The sequence below is a fragment of the Phasianus colchicus genome, chromosome 4 (assembly GCF_987193195.1).
Source record: "Phasianus colchicus chromosome 4, bPhaCol1.hap1.1, whole genome shotgun sequence".
Classification (NCBI taxonomy): domain Eukaryota; kingdom Metazoa; phylum Chordata; class Aves; order Galliformes; family Phasianidae; genus Phasianus; species Phasianus colchicus.
Genome location: NC_143439.1, coordinates 11,490,159 through 11,506,217, shown reverse-complemented (window position 1 = coordinate 11,506,217; position 16,059 = coordinate 11,490,159). Strand labels below are relative to the sequence as shown.

Genomic DNA, 16,059 nt, shown 5'->3' with positions numbered 1-16,059 from the left:
GCTGCCAGAGAAAAAAAAAAATTCATTTCGTTAACCTCTCCCAAGAGAGGGTCAGCAGCCTATAACACAGGTTGATACGGGCTCCTTCTCACTAAGGAACTTGGGTAACGACCCTCAAATTGTACTGAAGCCACCTGCAGGCGTGCAGACTAAGGGTGGAAATTAGGAACTGACCTGTACCTGAAAAAAGCAGCAGTAACACAATCTCTTAAGCTATCCTCTAGTCATAAAGAGTACACCGTGATCCTCCTGGCCGTCCAGCTTCAGCTGACAGCTACGAGCTCTTCTTCCAGCTTCTGCTCTGACCGAACAGGACCCGGGCCAGACTCTGAGAAGTAGAGTTTCTTTACTTACTGTGTTTTCACAAATAGTGATATTCAGTAACTAAAACAAATCACTTTGCAAAATAACTATTTCGTCCCCTTCAAGTTGAAATCAAGCTCCGTGGTGGGTCTCGCAATACTACTGTAAGCAGTTTGGCTAAGCTGGTCTCACTAACCAATGAGCCCCAGAAGCTGAGCTGCAAAATGCATTGACCAAGTTAAGGCATCACTCGGAATTATGTAGTTAACCTGTGTTTCAACCTGAGGTTGCCACGACACACCTCCCAAAAACCCCCGAGGGACCCACTCAGCCGTGAGCCCTTTCGCCATCCCGTGGTAAAAACCATCCCATCCACCTCTACTGTAACAGACCACAAAGAAAAAGGAAACATAGAAGAACCCAAGGGCTTGGTCCTGAACCGAGCCAAAGCGGCTTTATAAACACAACTTCTATCAAAGGTCTGTCACAGATGAAGGGATCTATAGGAGGACCAAGAGTGGTGAGGAGACAGCGGAGCTAACACAGACAAAAGCCGCAGCATGCTAGCTGGCTGTAAGCGTACACGAGAGCGAGAGCGTTTGCTTGGCGGTCACCAAAGCAGTGGCTTTTGAGAACGTACGGAGACATCCGAGTGCCTTTTCTTCCGGGCCTTCCCTATTTCACGACGCACCCACCCATGCTACCTCCAAACCCGATGTGCTGAGAGCACCCCTCTCTTCTGCCTCTCCCTATATTCACACAATAGGAACACAGACCAATCTATCAAAACAATCAGGTCTGCGTGAAGAGGGGACAGCAGAGGAGTCAGACCGATCAGCAAACAAGCCAAGGAGCTCGAGAACACAACGTTTTAAGCACAGTTCCCTAGCTGGCATTAAGAGGCGAGCAATCCAGAGTAGGTTATTGAGAAGAAAAGCGGGTCACTGCGGAAGGAGTTGCCCTCTGCTCACAGCTGCACACAGTCACACACAGCGTCCCTCTCCTCTTCCTTGCACTTTAACGCAGCTCTAAGCTGAAACAGCCGCGATCCAAAACAACTAGTGAGAGGTGGGGAAAAAGAAATAAAAACAACAGTAAAAACACAGATTTCTCATTGAGGTTGATTTGCTGAAGCTGTGCCACCAACCGCTCTTAGACAATTCCCCCTCACCCGCGAGGCCCCATTCTGTCTCTCCGCACGCTCAGCCAAGCCCTGGGACCGACCAGCAGCGGAGCTGCGGCACGAGTCTCCGGCTACGTTGGAGCTCACGCTCCGCTCGCTGCTGGAAGAGCATCCAAAAGCCCGCGGAGTGCCCGCACCCCTCCCCAGCACACAGACCGTAGCTTTCGTGTAAGCTTCCACAGTGAAGTGCTGAAAAAGCTTTGTGGTCAGTTGCAGGATATAAGCAGAGCCCCAGGTCTGAGGTCTGCACTCACAATTCCTACCACAAGTCAAGATTCCCCGAACGCACTCATGGCAACCTCCTTCCACCTCTGCCAACAGCCCAAAGCCTGGCTCCTGAGGCAGCCAGACGCTTGCGGCCATTCAAGAAGCCAAACGCTGCAATAGAAAGGTAGGTCTTATTTCCAAGCCATCTATGTTACATATATACAAACATTTTTAACTACAAACGTTTAGAGAAAGCGTTGCAAACGCATTTCACTTGTTGCTAAGCCGCTAAGCCCAGAAGAGAACATCACAGTCCCAGATGGGCTCCAGCATCCAGACTGAAGCGATCGTTATTTCTCTCTTCTACAGCATTAGGCAAGACCGGTATAGCATCCAAAAAAAATGAACAACTCCCCTATCCCTGAAAACCCCCAGAACACAGCCCTGCAGACAAATATTCACAAGCCCCCGCCGCCGGCTGTAACGAAGCTACGGATTGACTGCTGCTTCTACATAGGAACAGCGAGAGATGTTTTTACATTCGGCTGTTTGCCTTTCAAGAAACAATCTTCTCAGCTTTCACAGAACTCTCAGTTTGATATCTCCGGTCCTATTCGCTCGCCATCTGAGCGCTACTAAACAACAGCTATATTCTTTGCCAACTGAACACCTACAAAAGATACAGCTCTCCTCGACCGAGTTCTGCAGCCCGCCCTCAGATACACGCGTTTCCTTCAAAAGAACCCGTTTCTGCCTTGAGAACTGGCCACCCCAACGGGTGAAATACACAAACCAACTCACGGACACTAACACCGTAAATGTACCTGCCTTCCAGAACGTGTACTTCTCAAAGTCCTTCAGAGAGCCAGTCTGTTTTTCCTTTCGGATAATCTTCGTGCAAAGAACAGCTTCATTTGCGTGTCATAATCATAAATTAAATAAAATAAGCCAGCCACGAAGGCCAGATAAATATTAGGCTTGGACACGTCGCTATACTACTTAGAGAGCCACAGAGACTGACACACGGCACTCTCACGTACACGTACAAGCCTTTCCACTAGTTAGAAAGGATTTTCTCCCGCAAAAGAGGATTCGTAGAAAGAACAACGTTCAGACAAGAGGAAAGGGGAGTTAAAACCCAGCCTCCTAGATGCTAATAAACTGCTCTATTGCAAGATTCAGATCAAAGGTTTAAAAAGGCAAAATTATGCTACTATTAGAGAATATCAAAATATTACTGTTATCATCACAAGTGGCATATATGCAAAATGCAGTTGCACAATAATGCCTAGGCAGATAGAGAGCAACACTAAGTCTGCCGACTAAAAGTGAACGATATACCCATTTTAGTTTTCTGTCTAGTCTTTTGGCATCTTTGCATATGGTGCAAAAGCAGAAGCTACCAAAGAATATCACGTCTCGTATAGAATATTAAATAATTTCTCCAGATAAGACTGGTGCGACGCTAGCTAATTTTAAATCTGCTATGAGTAACACAGTCAAACCTAGTTAGTATGCAAGAAACTTATCTCTTAACACAGAATGCAAAGTTATGATGCAACGGCATGAACAATCCCTGGTTGTCCAGTTTTCAGTACAAAGGTAGTGCATAGATCCAAGTTTCTTTTTGAGTTTGCTGAACTGAGGAGTCTCCGCTTCACTTCTGCTGGGCAGCCTGGAAAGCTTTCAGTTCCAGCTGGTACCACTCGGGTGCTTCCGGCCCGTTCTGCCCCACGGGGTTGTGATCGTATCCGTAGGCCACTGTCAATTCTTCGTCCTTCTCCACAGCCCTGATGGTACGGATACACTTGATGGGCCCGAACCGAGGGTGAACAAACCTAAACGCAAGAAGAAACACTTCTGCTTAGCCGGCAGTTCACAGACTCCGGTAGCCCCCCTTACGCGTACTTTCAGCGGTCGCTCCGCCTGTAATCTGTATCAGGTCAGCAGATTTCGTCGAGTCAACCTCATACAGACTTCAGTAACGAGGGCATATGTATCGATATATTAGCACCCGCTTGCATAGCTCTGCTGACAGAGGTCTTTCAATAGTCCTGCAACATCGCTTGCTCGAAGGAAAATAAAAGGTTAATCGCTGCCACGTGCCTGGGGCCCGCAGGGGTGAATAACTGGATAATAGGAAATGAGCGCAGATTATACGAGACAGGCGAGCACAGGAAATTGCTCGTCTTCATTTCCCCTGCACAGGTACCTACCAAACAACAGGCGCTTCCGTTCATCCTCTCCCAGGGCCCAACAGTAAAGGAAACCAACTAATTCAATGAAGGAAAACTATTCCCCACGTACAGATCTACAGGACTGTCCTTTCATACGCTGCTAAGAAAGGCATCTGTACCCTCAGGCATACATATGGCATCAGAAGTTTCCTAACGCTGTGCACCAACTGCAAAGCAGCAGGATGCTCATTTTCTGCATTTCCAAAGTGGCAGCACATCTGATGGTGCTGGTCACGCTTTTGCAGCTCAGCCAACGTAGCGCAGTCCTACTCAAAGTAGGGCTTAGAGCACAGAGTTCACGCGTGTTATAACTCATGGACAGCTCTCCAGACTGACAGCAAAGTTACCTACTTGAAGATAGCCCCCAACCCCCCCACCACAGATTAGTCCCAAGAGATGCCAGGCACGGAAAATGCCAGCCAGGCTCCAGCATGACCTCCTTCAGCACCGGGACCCATTAGCCCCACCGCTGCCCGTAGCTCACAATCCCGGGCCTTAGGCATCGGAACCAAACTTCTACTTACGGGTCATAGATGCAGTTGGGAGTGAAAGAATGGTTGGCCTTATGCCCCAGCGACGCACAGTACTTGGCGGCGTGGTTGTAGGGTTCCGGCACGTCTATGACTGTTTCATCATCCAGGGATATTGTATTCCCATTGAGGGCCCAGTCTCTGCTGTCTACCTAGTTTGCAAGGCAAAAACCCAGTGTGCGCACGGAGGGTCAACCTCGTCAGCAGTTTGAAAGCAAACATTCTAACACATGCAACTAAAGCTTTTCCTGGCTATGTATTTTTTCCTAAAATAAACACTTGAACGTGCACTTGCTTCAAATTAAACTCCACCGTATTAAATCTTAACGGTAGGAAGGGGATGCTATAAGATTTCAGAGGGAGCAATGAAAATTCAGACTGACTTTTTTCTCTCCTTTACCTCCTGGTGTGTAATTCTCACTCCATTGTAGAAGGACATAACGGTACGAGCTTCTGCCGCTATTTTTGAAAACAATCCTTCTCCAGCACTGGAAATGAGAGAGACATCAACGTACACCCTACAAGGGGAAGAACGGACATAGCCATTACTTAGATACGTCACAGTATAAGAAGGGGACTACAATAGAGCCTCCTACAGAGCAAAGCTTCTTAAGTCTAACTAAAATGAAAATTATGTGATAGGCCGTGTACAGGTCACAGAAGCAGTTCATGAGTGTCACCAACTATCACGGGACAACTTGCTGAAGCAGAACCCTGCTTTCCTCCAGTTTCTGGGTTTACTTTTGGCACTATGCTGCATCCGGAGGTGCCGTTCAGCAAGATGTGAAGCTGGGTCTACGTCCAGAGAAGGGGGGAGCGATGCGCTCGGTTGCTCACAATGTTACGGATGGGGGCGTTTATTGGAGTCCAAGTACTGCACTCGACACATATTTCAAGTGCTAAAGAGATCCTACTTTAATCTCCTACAACGTACAGCTGTGTTCTATCCGCCAGAGTGCAATTCTATTGTGCAAGACAGAAAAATCCAATTAAGTCAAATGTTTACTGACGTGTGGTATAGGCTCCATACCACAAACCTTCAGACAGCAGTTATTTCAAATGAGAAAACACAGGCAAAATCGGGCTCAAAAAACATAACAGCAAAGAAGTACAGACAGCCTCGGAGGACGGGAGAAAAAAAACAGCCTACCTCTCTGACTCATAAGGATCGGGAAGAAGAGCATTTGTAGAAATGCAGGATGAAGTAGATTTGTCAAAACTGTACACCGGGCCTAAAAGGAGAAACCAATGAGGGAAACAAATGAATGGGCAGTACGCAAAGCATGCAGCCCTTAACATAATCAAGACATTAAAAAATTAGATTAACGTCTGCATAAAACGTTATGCTTCAGGGGGAAAGGGAGAAGGAAAAAAGGGTACTAAATGGAGGTGCACCCCTGTGAGAGGCCTGTTTCGGCGGAACGGGTTCTTGATTACTTTTCCCCCCCTCAACATAACAGAGGCAGCATATTATTTACAAATCGATACATCATCCCTAAATTATCAAGTTTTCAGAGACTGGACAGCCTTCCAAAACTTACCCTCCTCAAATCTTTAATTAAAACATAAAGCAAAGTTTACAAGGATATATTCAATAATACAGTAAGTAAAAAAAAAAAAAAAAAACCACCAAAAAACAAAATCTGGACTATTTCATACGTGACGTTTTCTAATTCAGACCTAGAACAGACATCCTCCAGAAAGTAACGTTCAGTTAGCATAAAATACATTTGCTACCATCACTGACTTCCTGCTATTTCTAAGCAACTCAGCGGTACGGTTCTAATGATATCCTTACATCCCCCTCCAAACAACTGCCACAGACTGTCTGGGAGGTAGGTTAAGATGAAGGTGGACATAAGGAGAAAAACAATCCCAATTATTACTAAGTTTGGTAAAAGGCCATCGCCCACAGCGTCTGAGTTCTAAAAACAGATCGGTCCCAGTTGAGGGCAGCTTCATTCAGAACATAATCAAAACCCATTCGTAAAGCACAACCGTACCATCTCAGATTTGTTTAAAGTTAAATCCAAGAGATTTTAAATAAAAACAAATGGCCATAGGGATACTCTCAGTTCCCATCCTCTTCTCGCTGACTTCTATTTCGCATCGGGTGACCACAATTTTAGGTGGAAAGAGAGTCAATCGTGCAGCAGCATGCCTCCTGCTCACGGCTCTGCCCACAGCTTAACCCTCTCACCCCCAAAGACAGCGCACGCCCCAGAGCACCAAAGCTATTCTAGAACGACATGCCCGACTCCAACCTTTTTATAGCCTCTTTGTGTCAGCAGACCAAAGGGTCCTGGTGAGTCACATTGTTACACAACAACTGAATCTACTTCGCTAATTCCAATCCCCTGCGTCCTTCTATAACACAGACGGCACGATACGCACAGCAGTAATATACGCTTTTCCACATGAACTGATGGAGCTACAGCCACACTACAGCCCTCCTCTGCACTGCTGGTTATGTTACCAACAAGACAAAGCTTGCAGCTGTGCCAGCACTACCACTGTTAAGCAGGCTTTCATGCTGACCCAGCTGGCAGCGGTGAGCGCGACAAGCAGGACCGCGTCCCCGAGCGTGCCAGAGAAGGGTTACGAAATGCAGTTCAGCAGCACCACCACATGGGTCGCTTCCCATTTGTCTGCAGAGCAAAGGACTCGAGCTCTTCTGCCCAGTTTTACCGTTTAGAAAAAGCGCTTCTCACTAATACACTCAGCCTCTCATCACACACAGCCTTCGGAGCCTCTAATGGGGCATATTATTGAGACTGAGCTGTTTGCGGCGCAGAGCTGATAGCAAGAATACAAGCTGGTGTGTTCAGCTTAACTTACTGCCTGGTACTACTTCAAACTGAGGTTTCCCATCCTCTAAGGATGTCAGAGTTGCCAGTTTCGCTTCTATCATTTCTCCATCTATGAACTTTCCAGAATATGCAGTCCTTCCATCAGGGTACACGTAGGCTATCTTCTCTCCAGTCATCTCTCCTTCTTCATTCACTTCTCCGACAAGGCTGCCTCCGTCCTGAATGGACAAGGAAAGAGAAGAGCACTGGAGTGATTTTTCCTGACTTTTTGAAAAGCAACCTCAATTAACTGCCGTACACTCGGGTGTGAGGAAGAATGATATAAAGAAGCTGGGTCCAATTCTGGTCAGGATAAAAACGACACAAGAAATGAACTGGGTCTTCTACATTATTTGACAACGTCCAAACCCCAGGCTCTTTCCTGCCTGACACAGCAACTGAGCTTCAATTCACAAAAGTTTTACGTGAACAGACTGTGAAACAAGATCCAAAGTAATGCACTTACAAAAACCCACCTGAGAAAAAGCAATCACCCTTGTTGCTGTAACTTAGCACGGTAGTAAGAGCACGTAGCAATTATGAAGGGTTTTCCAGTGGAATACCCGAGCTTCTACCAAGAATCAGAAAAACTCTGGCTCACTTAATGACAGAAGTATTAACACACCCTCCATTCAGAGGCACAGTTCTCACGCCAGTTTTATCTCGTTTGCTGGGCCAAGGCAGCACGTGCCTTGCATAGGTGTCCTCTCCCAGCTAAATAGGAGCAGCAGGTTACGTTAGCTTGTGTGGCTTCCACACGTTTCATCAGCAGTCAGCGCAAAAAAGTGACAGAACTGCTGGCCCAGCATTCTCAAGGAGATGTATGGAAATGATCTTATGTGGGACTGGGCTCCCCGGAACATAAAAATGGCAAGGGCAGCTCACAGCCTCGCTGTACACTGAGCAACACTGAAAAGGTTTTGCTGTATCTTGGATTATCCAAAACCAGAACGAAAACAACTTCCACCTAGGTTCCTGTGTTTCCTTTTAGATAGCTGGCTCTCAGTAGGTATCTGCTTCAGCTGCAGAGAAAAGACATGTGAGCGTTCTATTCGGCAAATAAGAGAGCGAGAGGTCAGGCTTACCGGGTAATATATCCAACAAACTCCATGTCGGATGTTGTCCTTATACTGCCCTTTGAATATCAGTCGCCCGTCACTGTCATACTCCTGGGCTGGGCCGTTCAGCTCTCCATCCACATACGTGCCGTGAAGCACCACTCCGTCCTCGTACGTGTAGATTCCCTGGCCCTGCAGGGCATCGTCAACGTAGTACCCTTCCAGGGTGCTGGCAAAAAGAGAAAGGAAACAGCCATAGAAGACTATTCACCTCTGAAAGAAGCAAATCCAAAGCCTCAATGTGGGCACAACGCAACCAAGCTCTTTATGCTGTCCTTTGACTAGGGCACACACAGTGTACAAAGCATTCTTCATTTAAATTATGCTGCTGAGCTTCTTTTATAGGCTGCGGTAGCAAATTAAAACAGTGAACAGACCGCTCTTGGTCCAAGCAGAAAGCATTGGTCAAGAAAGCTACGCTCACACTAGGTTCTACCTCCTGTGCGTGGGTCTATGCTGACATCACTCCAGTAAGAAACTGAGTTGTCGCACAGGTGGACTATACTAGAGCACAAACTACAACCTGTCACCAAGTCACAGCTCGCTCCCTAGCAGTACACATAGCAGCAACCTGCCCTGGATTTGCTAAAGGCACTGTCATTTTTCCATGTACTTCTATTAAAATGGAACGGAGCCTGTCAAACACAACTCATGCTGTGCTGCAATTTGAACAAAGGCACACTCAGCTCACTTGGACTTTGTCTCACAAATCCTTCAGAAGGGACGCAACAACACTTACATGTTCTGCTTTGTTTCCTTGCTTAAGAAGGCAGCCAATGGAAACTACAAAGAATGAAAACATCACAGAGCAGATCCTCTTTCACAGTTATTTCTCCCCTGAACTAGGACCAGCCTAGGGAAATACAAACTGTTGAACTTCTACCTCTGCACGTTTAGCTAACGGTCAGCTGCAGCACACACACTTCTGCTGCATAATTCTGCTTCCGATGCAGACATTTACCAAATAAGCAGTTTGTTTGGGAGCACAACAGTGAAACTCACTGCAGCTGATAACACACACAAAGCCCACGTTTAAGTTTACTCTTTAGAAGAAGTCGCGCTTAATGCAGTACTCTTCCCAATTCTAAGCCACGCCAACAGACCCTTACCCAACTTTCCTTACACACGGCAGGACTGAAAGCTTTTTCTTAAACATAACACGCCCCTGCTGTGATCTGGGAGCTGTCAGCTTACGGGAGCGCCCGGTTAATGGAAGCAGCAGCTGCAGCTTAGCGCCAGGCGCAGCCCTCACACTCACAGCTATCGTGCAAAGTGCTTGTGAAGTGCTCTCCTGCAAGTGTTAGCACCACCGAGAGCTCGAGTATGTCATCTGAGAGAAGAATCTGCCAGAGGTCAGCCTGTTCTCCAAAGGAATACGTGGGGTGTGTTGCATTTTTGAAGGAGGAAAAAAAAAAGAAAACAACAAAAGCCAACTGATGTTTAAGTGAGTTTAGGGTTTAATAACCCTTAAGGTTAGCTGAAATCTGCCCACTTCCTGCCCCGAAGCACAGAGCGTGGTGCCATCGGGAGAGCTGCTCGGAGAAACGTTTGCAATTCATTTCTCTTTATAAGATCCCTTCCTAAGCTCTCAGCCTGGCTGAAGGCACAGTTAATGGGAACAGCAGGCTCTGCATTACGCCAAGTCATCCTCCCTCGCTGTGCCACCTGACATGACCCGGACACTCCCGCTACCAGGGCAAAGCTAGGTAAATTGCGATGCCATCAGAGTCACCGCTTAAGGCTGCCGTAGCTCAATTACAATAAATTCAGGCCAGTTTGTAGAGATCACCCATTTTCTAAACCCGTATTACAGACTGTTTTGGTATATTTTCATTTTGCTAGTTCCTGCAGTCACACAGTAGCCAACCCTTCCATTTCATCAAGGGTTATGTTAATCAAAGAAAAATCAAGAGCTCGCAATGGTTAAGAGGTACAGCAGCAGCCCGAGTTCCCCCACAGAGCGCTGCCAGGACTCTGGGTGAGGTGCAGCAGCTCCACCAACTAAGCTGTGGGCCACTTTCTCCAACTGTACGCTCAGAGCTCGCTCTGCTGAGGTCATCAGTGGGCACAGAAGCGTTATGTGCACATGTCCATACAGACACTGTCTGCCAACTCGGAAAAAAAAAACCAAAACGGTTTTTTGGAGAGGTCAGCTGCTGGGCAATAGTGATTTTCAGCGACTCGAACAAGATTTAATAAGCCCATTACCAACAACAGCGAGGATTTTTCTTCATCCAGGCTCAGAGGCCTAATCAGTTTCTGCGTAACTGAAGAAAAATATTATCCTCCCCATGAAAATAGCCCCACAGTCTCCCGTACGAAGCGGCTGCAAAGATGGGCGCAGACAAGGAGCTGACTCACTGAGCGGCACAATACCTCCGCTCCTGCTCGGAGGTTTGCAGAGCGAGGGGGAGAGTGGAGCCGGCACGACTGTCAGCCTCGCAGCTGCTATTCATAGTGCCACCGGCAGCTGCGGAGCCAAGAAGAATCGTGTCCTTTCAGACATCTGCTGCTCCTTCCCAGGAAGTTCTGAGCAACTGCGAGGAAAAGCGCTGCTGGTGGGGGAAGGCACTCGGGGTGCTCCTGATGAGGGCTTCGGAAGGAAGCGTACCCTCAGGCACAGAGCAGCCCCTGTCGCTGCCACAGCTCCCGGCAAACAAAGTGCAAGTTCAAGGGGCTTCTCTGAAAATAAAGCAGGCCACATGCAGAAGACGGGGTAGAGCTGAGAACAAAGCCACGCGTAACTTGCTCCTTTTAGCTGCTAGCAGTTCCCAAGACCAAGCAGACAAGAAGGAGCCCAGAGAGGCTCCTACACCTGTGCACGGCCCGGCACAGGGAGCTGTAGGCCCTTGATTTGCCTCACAGGCCTCAAAGTCCACTGCAGTTACAGGCTTGAAATCTGTAGCCCTGCAGCTGTCATTGTGACTTTTCAATAATTCTGAGCACAGCCCAATTCCTAAGGTCTACAACTAGAGCTCTTCATATAAAAGCTTATTTGGAAACTCTCAGTGTGAGGAACATGGATTAAGATTCATAGCACTGAAAGCAGGAAGAGGAATACAGAACATAGGAGAGCTGGTGTTTACCTTCCGTCAAAGAAGAAGAACTTGCCACGGCCATTCTTTTCTCCATGAACAAAGTTTCCCTCAAACCTGTCCGTGGACGAATAGGTGACCGTACAGAATCCATGTGGCAACCCATCGTCGTCTAGATGTCCTGAAAGAAAATCCACATAACAAACGGCAAAAAAACACATTAAACTTGATATCAATTTGCACATCCGCCCCGATTATGCAGATCCCCGAGTTGCAGCAGCTCCCCAGTATTAAACATTAACTCTCACCAAAACATTTATGTTAAGAAAAGTTTTCAGAGATTCAGTGTAACTGAGGCCGCTGTTGTGCAACACGCTACACTATTAGTAGCGTGTAATTTTACTATTACAAGTAACAGTAAAAAAGGGCAGGATACAAGGAGAGAGACGGAAGACGAGAGAGACAGGAAAAGAATAAGCAAAAAATAGAAACCTATCTGAAACAGAATCATAGAATGGCCTGGGTTGAAAAGGACCACAATGATCATCTAGTTCCAACCCCCTGCTATGCGCAGGGTCGCCAACCAGCAGACCAGGCTGCTCAGAGCCACATCCAGCCTGGCCTTGAATGCCTCCAGGGATGGGGCATCCACAGCCTCCTTGGGCAACCTGTTCCAGTGTGTCACCACCCTCTGTGTGAAAAACTTCCTCCTAATATCTAACCTAAACCTCCTGTCTCAGTTTAAAACCATTCCCCCTTGTCCTATCGCTATCCACCCTCGTGAACAGCTGTTCCCCCTCCTGTTTATATGCTCCCTTCAAGTACTGGAAGGCAACAACAAGGTCTCCTCGGAGCCAAATAAACAAATAACCAAGTTCCATATCACTCTAGCTTCCCTTAACACACAGCTTTAAAAATACAGCAACTTTTCAAATCTAAACCATTCATTTCCTGGTGAGAAAGACCACATTTACACTTTACTCCATTGAGTAAGATGGGGCTTTTAGGATAAGCCTTACAACAATGTGGGTGTGCCGCCTCACATCCACATAAGCACACAAAAATAAAAGCCCGTAATATCTGCAATGCATGCACGCAGGACGCCTGTCAGTCAGCCACGCTGTACCTCAAGCGCTGCTTGCCTGGCCTCTGCCATGTGTGAAGCCTCTCCCAGCCGTATCAGCTTTCCCCATCACAGCTGGCACACAGGGGGACAGCAGATGGGTGACACACAGATCCCCACCGCGGCTCTGTTTCAGACCGAATGCAACTGGCAGCTCCGATTAACTCAGAGCATAACGGAGCTCATGTTGCAGCTCTCACTGCTTCTGCAGAGCCAGAGGGAAACCGACAGCTGCTCCTGGTGTACCTGGAGCCCATAGCACAGCGCTGGGGGCACAAAGGTGCTGGAGAGCAGCACGGTGAGGATGCCAGGAGCCCTCCCACATGCAGCACACACACAACCTGCCCCAGCTTTAAGTAACTAAGAGAATGTTCCTGATAGTAACTGAGTTATGCTCCGTAGGTTTACTAATCATCTCTTACGTGTGGTACAGCTAAGTATGGAAACACACAGGGGTACAGGAGAAAATAATGAGATATCCCATCTTGCATACAAAGCGCAGAAAGTATCAAAGCCATCAGACACCACTCAGCTTGAGAGCTCAGAGAAGTAACGGAGCAAGGGACCAGAAGTACAGAACCACGCTGTGTCCCCGAGGGCTTCTCCTAATGGTGCAGCGGAGCCCTTACTGCTGCCGTGGGCAGGAGGAGGCTCAGTCCCTCCCGGCACCAGGACAGCCGCGCTGCAGAGCGGGACAGAATCAGCAATTATGCCCACGTCATTGTCACAGTGCTGATATCTCTGATGTGGATGTTTCTTTCAGAGGAAAACCACCACGCAAACACGTAAGGTTTTAATTAAGGGCTTAGCAGTATGAGAAGGTACGCTGGTGTAAGCTCACAAACCCTACGCTGTACACCACAAGTTCTTCCCTTGCCACAAGAGCGATGTTTTTATAAAGCACTCAGATTAAACCAAAACAAGTGGCATACGATACTTCTGAAAAGCAAACCAAACCACCTTCTGACCTCAATCGTGGGGCTGCTCAGCCCCGTTAAGGAGCACCGGGTTGCAGAGCCCAGCACAGGGGCTGCCGCACACACACAGCACACACGGCAGGGCTCGGGACAGCCCGAGCTGCACATGCAGTGTCCTCTGAGGGCCTCTCTCAGACACAGCACAAACAACCCAGCCCTTCTGATAGGCACAGAACGTTAACAAAGAACGAAAGCCATCTCCAACGACTAAGAGACATTCAGCGTCTCTCAGTCAACAGGAAAAAGGAAAACAAGCAAGCCCAAGCTTAATGACACAGACGCAGGTTCGCTCAGAGCCGAGGCCTGCTGCTGAGCTCTGCTCCAATGAATGGAAGCTCCCCCCGCGTTCCAGCAGGAGCACAACGCCGCTCCCTTTCCTCGCCGCTCCCCCCTATCGCGACAACAAAACCCAGACGTCCGAACACGCGTCTAAGTTCCGTATCTCCCGCTCCCGTTACTCCTCCCAGGCTGTCCGGCGTTTAAGGAGAAGAACGACCGCCCCGTTCGCCGCCACCCCCAGACCCGAGGTGCGAGCAGCCCCCCCCGGCACGGCGGCCCAGCAGAGCCTCCCCACGTCCGGAGGAGCGCCGCCCATGCCGCCCGCAGCCCCCCGTGCCGCCCGCACCGCCCGCGACCCCTCCCGCCCCGCGCCACGTGCTCGGCGCCGTTGCATAAGCCCGCTGATGTCATGCGGGGCCGCCCGCAGCCCCGAGCCCCCGCCCGCAGCCCGCGGGACCGAGCGACGGGGCCGGGCCCATCCCGCCCCGCTGATACCGAGCGGCGAGGCCCTCCCGCATCCCGCCCCGGGCTGACACCTTCCACGGTCTCTTCCAGCGTCTCCTCGTCGCTGTCCATGGCGGCGGCGGCGGCGACGGGCGGGGCGCAGCCGCGATACCACGGCCGGGCGCGCGCGCGCCGCCCCGCCTACCCCCGCCCCGTCGAGGGCGTGGCCTCGGAGAGGGAGGCGTGGCCTGGGCGGGAGGGGGCGTAGCTTCGGAAAGGGGCGGGGCCGGGGGCGCGGCGGCAGCGGCTGGAGCCGCCCCCTGCAGCGGCGTGGCGGCGGCGGCCGCGTAAAGCGTGTGCGGTGCGGAAGGAGCGCGAGGTTCGGGCTGAAACGCGTAAAGCGGCCGGCGGGCTTTAAGCGCTGAGCTTTGGCAGCGGCTCGTGGCGTTACGTGGTATTTTGCTTGTTCAAAGCCTAACTTTCACGAGCTGCAGGCTGTTGCTCGTCCAGAATCACAGAAGCACAGAATCACAGAAGGGCCCGCATTGGAAGGGACCTCAAGAATCACGAATCTCCAACTCCCCGCCACATGCAGGGCCACCAACCTCCTCATTTAATGCTAGACCAGGCTGCCCAGGGCCACATCCAATCTGGCCTTGAACACCTCCAGGGACGGGGCATCCACACTTCCCCCTGACATACAACCTAAATCTTCCCTCCTTCAACTTAGAACTATTTCCCCTTGTCCTGCAGTTATCTGCCCTTGTGAAGAGTCGACTCCCCTCCCGTTTGTAGGCTCCCTTTAGGTACTGAAGGCTGCAATAAGGAAAACTAGAAGTTGGGCACTGCTGCAAAACTGAGTGGTGTTTTTCTCAGCTGCTCATCAGCACGGACAAAATTCCCCCTGCAACAGAAGGTTCTGCTATGGCCAGGAGACACCCTTGAGACAACTTATGGTTCCTGGCACAAACAATATGTCTTCTAGCTCAAGTTCCATCCTGATCAAATGATGGAAGGAGTACCCAAAACACAGCACGCTGTCAGCATCAACAGCAGAGCTACACTCTGTTCCCTTGTTTAGACTGGGAAACTTGCACTCTTTCACAGGCTGCAAGAACCTAGGCCAGGTGGGAGCAAAGTAAGGACTGAGGCAAATGGAACTGCAGGATGAAGCTGCACATGGAGAATTCCATCCCAAGGACAGGGAAGGGATAAGACTTTCTGTCACAGCAGCGCCAGCTCTGTCACTAAGCTCCTCTATGCACTTACCACCTGAGTTGCAGCACAGCAAATTGTCCCGTGCCTCGGCTGCTGAGAGATGCAAACTTTAAGGCAATGGGGGAGCACATGCACCTGAATTTTTGGTGAGGAGCTCATTCAAATCCACTTTTCTCATCGGCCAAATAATTAGTGGCTGGCTCCACATAGTGGTTTCTCATGTAATTCCACTGAGTAGGGTTTGGCATTTGGTACTTTCTCTCTCTGCAGTGTGGTTTCCCAGAGAGGGGCCATTTGCAAGCCTGAACAGCCTAGCGGTCCTTGCAGGAGAGCAGTGAAATCCAGCTGGAGTCCTTCTGGCCACCAGCAGTCCTGTTTTTGGCTGGGGAGATTAGGACAGGGAGATGGTGGTGCCTGAGCGCACATCTGTGAGCGTGATACTGGGTGTCTGCAGAGATAGGGGCAGGGCATCAGTGGAGGAATCTGGTTCTTCATAAACGTAAGGGCGTGCTGTGATTAAATACGTACATATTGTACCCACAAAGCCATTGTCAGT

At 49.4% G+C, this 16,059-nt stretch overlaps 1 protein-coding gene across 1 annotated transcript; it reads right to left on the bottom strand.

The window, feature by feature from the left end:
* Positions 1-3,102: 3,102 nt before the first annotated feature.
* SETD7 (SET domain containing 7, histone lysine methyltransferase) lies at positions 3,103-14,511 on the bottom strand. Its single transcript, XM_031588806.2, has 8 exons — positions 14,378-14,511; positions 11,514-11,643; positions 8,395-8,596; positions 7,299-7,488; positions 5,611-5,692; positions 4,861-4,978; positions 4,455-4,612; positions 3,103-3,531 (listed from the first exon to the last, which is right to left on the bottom strand). Exons 1-8 carry the CDS (start codon positions 14,415-14,417, stop codon positions 3,351-3,353), a joined length of 1,101 nt encoding a protein of 366 aa, XP_031444666.1. The 5' UTR covers positions 14,418-14,511; the 3' UTR covers positions 3,103-3,350.
* Positions 14,512-16,059: the final 1,548 nt, after the last annotated feature.